Source organism: Cupressus sempervirens, chromosome 9 (genome assembly GCF_028749045.1).
Source record: "Cupressus sempervirens isolate cs-2001-9-10 chromosome 9, ASM2874904v1, whole genome shotgun sequence".
Taxonomy (NCBI): Eukaryota; Viridiplantae; Streptophyta; class Pinopsida; order Cupressales; family Cupressaceae; genus Cupressus; species Cupressus sempervirens.
Window position 1 is genome coordinate 97242500 of NC_143126.1, and position 6901 is coordinate 97249400.

At 35.0% G+C, this 6901-nt stretch overlaps 1 protein-coding gene across 1 annotated transcript; it reads left to right on the top strand.

Annotated features, from left to right (window-relative positions):
* Nucleotides 1–5962: 5962 nt before the first annotated feature.
* On the top strand, nucleotides 5963–6652 carry LOC149537775 (tRNA (guanine-N(7)-)-methyltransferase-like). Its single transcript, XM_089802373.1, has one exon. The coding sequence runs from the start codon at nucleotides 5963–5965 to the stop codon at nucleotides 6650–6652; it is 690 nt and encodes a 229-aa protein (XP_089658499.1).
* Nucleotides 6653–6901: the final 249 nt, after the last annotated feature.

Sequence of the window (6901 nt, forward strand, 5' to 3'; positions counted from 1 at the left end):
TGTAAATTAATAACTATCAAATGATAAGATACCTGGAACAATCATTGCCAACATAATGTGCTCCCTCTTTATTGACATCCACAGAGGAATGTTATTGTTGATAAAAAAAATAGGCCACACCGAGTAAACAGATCTCATCTCTCCAAATGGATTGACACCATCCACTGCTAATGAAAGCCTGAGATTACGAGGTTCTTCTTTGAAGTTTTGCCACTTTTCCTCTATGTGCATAAATGTTGAACCATCCAAAGGGATTCGAATAATGTCATCTCGACTTCTTTTGCATGCATGATAATCCATAAATTGAGCCAAGCTACTACACCTGAATAATTGTCGCATCCGTGGAATAATGGGGACGTAATGAAGAACCTTTTGAGGCACCTTTTTTGTTAGTTGATCTATTCGATATCTACTCATATGACATACAGGGCATTGTGTTGCAAATTCATGTTCTTTATAATATATAATATGATCATTGGGACAAGCATGTATTGCTTGATACTCCATTCCAATATCTTTCATAATAGTAGATAATTCTCGATATGAGCGAGGTAGAATATTTGATGATGGTAACAGAAACTCGCCTATCACTCTACAGGAAAAAATATAAGTTGTTAATATAAACAATATTAGTGGTACATTATTCACCCTTTGTTAACTATAAAGACATATATGACATACCTTAACATACGTGACATAGTTATGTTGGATAAACCACTCATAACCTTCAAGTTCAACAACAACAATACAACAGAGAGAAGAGTTGTTTGGGAGTCTTTATATAGGTGCTCGTATGCCTTCTCAAGTAGAGGTACATCGAGGCTATCATCATCATCATCATCAGATATGCTTGGACTAAATGTGTCATCGATCAATGTATTTATACCATCATCTTCAATTGTGTTTTCTAGCACATGATTGTCATCTTCCATGGGATCATTGTCTTCACCTTGGATATTTGCACCTCCATGTTCCTCCACTTCAAAAACTATATTCTTCAAATTGTTGTGGTTCATATCATGTACTTCCCTGGGGAGATCAACCTATATAAAATTGATTAACATAAATAAACCATGATCATCAACTCATCATCAAGTGATTTCATATGTATATAAATTGTTAAAATGATATAATGAATGAATTACCAGTGGATGATAATCATGCCCCCCTTCAATGTGACCATTCTCCCTGCAATGTCTCTTAGCTATTTTGATTAGTAGTCTTCTACGATTTAAGCCCTTACAAATTTTGCAAGGACAATAACATTTTCCATCACCTTTTCTTTTCAAGTTAGACCACAATCTAGCGATTGTCTCCCTGTTTTGTTCTTCACTTATATTATCTGACATGATCGTTCTTTGCAGAAGCAAAAATCGGGCTATGAAAACTTCAGTCTACAACTTTCACAAACTAAACAAAAATGTCAAAAGTACACAAATCTTCTTAGACCTAGCTAAATACTTTAATATTTTAAAAAATACTTTCTTTGACTTTATTCCTAAGACATTTAATCCAATCACCTTTTATAACATTCAATCAATTGCTCTAGGCAAATTTCTGGATAAGATTATTTGTAAAACTTTGACCAACTGCCTGAAGGTCTTATTTCAAGAGACCTTACAACATTAAGCCACTAAAAAATATGCAATTTTCATACCCAAGTGTGCGGCTATATAACTCGTGCAACGGCCTTCTTGCTTAGCTGTAGAAACTCTCTAGCAATCAAATCATACAAGCTACAAGGCCTAACAGCAATTCCAAAACATATAAGCTAAAAGTCTAGTTAAAATATACATTAGATTAAAAAATATGCAATTTTCATACATGAGTGTGCGGCTATATAACTCGTGCAACGGCCTTCTTGCTTAGCTGTAGAAGCTCTCCAACAATCAAATCATACAAGCTACAAGGCCTAACAACAATTTCAAAACATATAAGCTACAAGGAAAGACATATTATATGACATGGAAAAAGGAACAAAATTTACAAGTGTTAGCAAGACATATTAAATGACATCATAGTGCTAGAGAGATCACAATTATATGAGTCTAGATTTTGATTGTAGTCTTTCAAAATTGTGTATGGACTATGGTAGTATACACATTACATAAAGACCATTGTTATGATAGATTATAACATTTTCATTTCTGTTTTATGCATGTGAAGAGGAGGATATTGCAAATTGGAGCAGTAGGAGGTCCTCCACACTATCTGGTCAAAGATAGATCTATTTGGTGGGGGCTTTCCTATAATGGTAAACCTTTGGCTTTAACACAAAGTTGTTTAGCCAAGGCTTGGAACTTAAAGGGGATCTCGTTGATACAGGACATTATGGATGGTGGGTAGCTAAGGGAGTGGGAGGATATCAAATATAGATTTAACATTCCTGACTCGCAGAAAAAGACATATACCCTTATTAAGAAAGCAATGCTTAGTTATAAGCCAAAAGAATTGTTAGATGCTAATGGATCCTTAAAGAAGATTAAATGGATTAATGGTAATCTGTTGTCAGAAAGTACTACCAAAAATGTTTATCTCTGTATGAAAAATGACTCCTCTCTCATAGCTAGGGTGTCTCAGTGTTGGGGGAAAATTAAGCCTTTTTCTATTTGGTCTTTTTTCTTTGAATACATGTCGAAAAGTAAAGAAGAGCCAAAAAAAAACTTTCTTTCAAGTGGTTGCTCTTATTTAAGAAGTTAGCTCTTGGGAAAGTCCTTTCATCAATTGGTCTTGCTCCTGTGTGTTGTAATATTTGTAATGTTCATGAGTCTTTTGAGTACCTATTTTTTGAATGTTTATATGCACGTAAGATATGGTCTATTTTTTTGGGGTCTCCATGTAAGTAGAACTGTATTAATAGTTTTTCCTAGTCAGAGATCCTTGCTGGATATGTGGATAGATTTGATTCTAAATTCAATAGTTTTTGGTTTGTTCTGACTATTGAGGTGTTATGGATTCTATGGAAGGACAGGAATAAAGAAATCTTTCAAGCCGAGAGGAGTAAGCTTACTGAGTTTAATTTTAAACTCATCCATTTTAATATTATGTCACAAGTATCATTGGTTCTTCAAATCAAAAGATCAGACTTTATGAGGCTAATCTGTGAAGGGTGCTTAATGATAAAGAAAGATCAAGTTCAAGCTACAAACTATGTTTCAGGATTCCAATCCTTCTTGGCTCCAATAGAAATGGACGAATTGAACAAATATATTAGTGAATGTCAGTTGCAAGATGTCCCTCAAACTGAGCTTCCTCAAACAGGTTGGGAAAATATGTATAATCAAGAGGAGGATCAGGTTGATGTTGTTCAATCCGATTGTGGAGCTGATCAGCGATCTGGTGGAGGTTTAGTCCATAATCATGAAGAGCAGGGACTAGTGTAGCATGATGGTTGGAATATAATGCCCAATCAAGATAATAGACAGAGTGAAGCTGATCAAGTGGCTCACACAGAGGTATCCAACGTCAAGGATGGATGGGGTCAATTTCAATAGTGAATTTTTAGATTATAAAATTGCTAATATTTGTAATGAAAATGGATTGTAGTCTAATTATAGCTAGTTAAAAAGAACTGATACCGTCACCCCCTAATTTTGTAATTGTATATATTCAAGGGGGTGTGAAAAGTCCTTCTTTTTTTTCTTTTTCTTTTCGAAACTCTGAACTCATGATGTAGATATTTATTAAACTGTCTTAATAGAAAAAATATATATTATTATTATTGATAAATAGTTAGAATAATAAAATTACTAAAAATAATAATAACTCTAAAAATAAAAATAAAAATAAAAGTGAAAATATATGAACTTCAGGATTGAAAAAATTGATTGGCGAAATTAATAAAAGAGAGATGAAAACAAAGAGGGAAACTTAGATTTTAAATGAAGGTTTTGTATTTAAGAGTAATAAAAGTTTTAAGTCTTCAAATGTTGGCCGTTATTTCTGAGCTACATTATTTCAAGACTAAGATTCGGTTGGCATTCTATTTAATGTCTTTTTTGAAAGCCAATTTTTCCAATCGCTGACGAGTGATTATTTTACAGGACGAAAACCGAACAGACTGTGAAAACCACGAATAAATCATAATACAATTATTTGCCAATAATTGTTTCTGTAAAAATGCTTGATTTTGGCTAGATAGATGCTGTAAAATTGTATTCCTAAAGGCCATATCACCTGGATTAGAAAAGTTAGTTCAAATTAGAAACCACAAAATTTAACAGCGGATATCTGTTGTTTGATTATTGTTTCCTGAGGAAGCTTATCTAGACGAGCAATTTGCAACTAAAAAGTTCAGACCCACAGTGGAAAAGGTGCGATCTTTGTGAAATAGAAGAGGAAACTTGGAAACATACATTCATTCTACATAAAATTTAGATTTCAAACAAAGAAGAAACATTTACTGTAGCATCACATTGCACAAAGAACAAAATTAGGAAATAACTCTGTTAAGAATTTCAAAGAGGGTAATGGCAGTTGCAAAGGAGATAATGAAAAGAGTTGTCTTCTTAGAGAGTATGCACTGAAATGGTTCAAATCATATATCTCTAGGAAGCGCACTTTTAAAGAGGTTGAAGAGGAAGCAAATAACATGCAAAATGCAGAGCAAGATCACATGAGGAAGAGGGCAAGAAGGGATATAGATGATGGTAGCTCTCACTTTAAAGAGGTTAGCAAGATCTAATGTTCTTTTCTGTAAACATCTTCTAAATGCAATCACCACTAAATGTACTGTTCATATTTATAAAATAATGAATACTAAATATGTAAGAAATATCTCCTCCATATGAATACCTATTTTACTTCTAAAATTTCTAAAAAGTTATAGTGTCCTTTATTCCATGAATATTTTTATTGTGCTTGTAAGCACTACAGAATCTAAGTGGTCGCCCATACAGTTTCCAATTACAGGTGGACGACAGGTGGGCAACACAACATTTTCCCCTCCATGATTGCCTTTGATTCTGGCTATTTGAGATAAAATATTGGTTGTTGACATGATACAATTTGCATCTCAGCTATTAAAAAGTGGGAGACGCTCTTATATGCCGTTGAGGATGAACTGACAAAGGACAAGCTTTGACTTCCCATTGGGTAATTTTGGTGCATTTCAATCAGCTACTTAACAATTCAATCAAATAAACTATTTATTTATTATATTTAATACATTTAGGCTAAATACATGGGTGAGACATCATAAATTGAAATATTATAGGAAACATGTATGCACGTCTTCTTTGTAACATAGTTAAATAGTTCTTTTGAGAAGTACCGAATATGCTTATATTGTTGTAAGTTTCTATAAATCCATGTACACATTACTTGATATCATAGATTATAACAGAAGTGTTTTCTTTCTTTCTTTTGATTGCAGTTATCAAGAAACCAATGGAAATAGAGAAGCAGGGGGTTTTGTTGGCATATGAACTTCTGGGGTCGCAACAATCTGGAGTGGCAGCTCATAAGATATTAGAGCATGTATCAAGTTCAAACAGACTCTCTAAATTAAATATTGCAACACCTTCATTTTGTATTAGTCATTGCAACATCTGCCTTGGACCTATTGGAGCATCATCTAGTATCACTAATGTTGTTGAAAGTATTCCAATAGTTCCAAAAGAGATGAAATGCTTTCGAATGTGTTTATCAGATGTATATGGGGTTCCTGAAAAGACAAAAGGTTTTCGAATGTGTTTATTAGAGGTATGTAAGGTTAATAATGGACTATGTCCCTAATTTTCCCCCTTTCTGAAATTCAAAACCCCCGTTTTGTCAAATTTGTTCGTTGACTAAGACCATGACTACACAGGGGTTGCAAAGATCTTGAAGAAATATGACAAGATAACGGGAGGCGTGTTACGGCAGCCATTCATCCAGGAGGTTCTGCAACAACCATTCTTCACCACAGAGCTTCTCTCCAATCTCGTCAAGAAATGTGAAGAAAAACCCTCAAATTTGAGCAATGTCGCATGCTAGAGAGCATTGCGCGTCCGTGAAGCATCCAAGGAAGCATTTTTATAGAGCGCGAGCTTACAACAATCCTCTCAGTGATTTTCACTTTCCTGTACCTCTTTGTTCGACTCAATTCGATTATGCCAACCATTTCCCTTCATATTTCTCCAAAAAACATCTCCAAGAAAATAAATCTCCAGCACCTAACCCTAATGGTGAAGCTCAAGAAGAACACAAAGTCTCGAACTCTAAGGATTTGAAACCAGCGAACGCATGTTCTGCCTCAACTGGTCAAGAAAAGAAAATTTGGTTTGCAGATATTGGCTGTGGCTTTGGTGGGCTTCTAGTACAACTTTCACCCATTTTCCGATCGACCCTGATGATAGGCATGGAGCTCCGCGACAAGGTAAGCGACTATGTTAAAGAAAGAATTTTGGCTTTGCGAAAAGCGAATCCGAGCCATTATGATAATATCTCTGTAGTGTCCCTACTGAGTATTTTTCCAGAACATATAAAAAGGAAAAAGGAGGAGAAAGAAGCAGCAGAAACTTTTCCATACCTTGGGTGCTCAATTTGGCGATTCGGAGGCAGTGATAATTCTCGACGGCAGCGGAGCTCGATTCGGCAGCAGCAGATAATGAGCAATGTGCCTCTTTTTTTTTTGCACTATAAGGAAAAAAAAAAGCCAAATGCAAATTGACGTCGCAAAACACTCCCAAATCTATTAGTGTTCCTGCAATCTATACTAGCTCTATGAGATCTAAGCCAGTCCATGCCTAAAACCACATCATAGGAACCAAGGGGTATGACTCAAAGATCCACTATAGTATTAAAGCTTCCTAATCTAAGCCCACACTTATGAACTATAGAATCCATGGAGAGCTTAATCCCTGAGGCTAGTTCCACTTGCCAACCATGATCTTGCTTCACCACATCTAGCTTACACTTA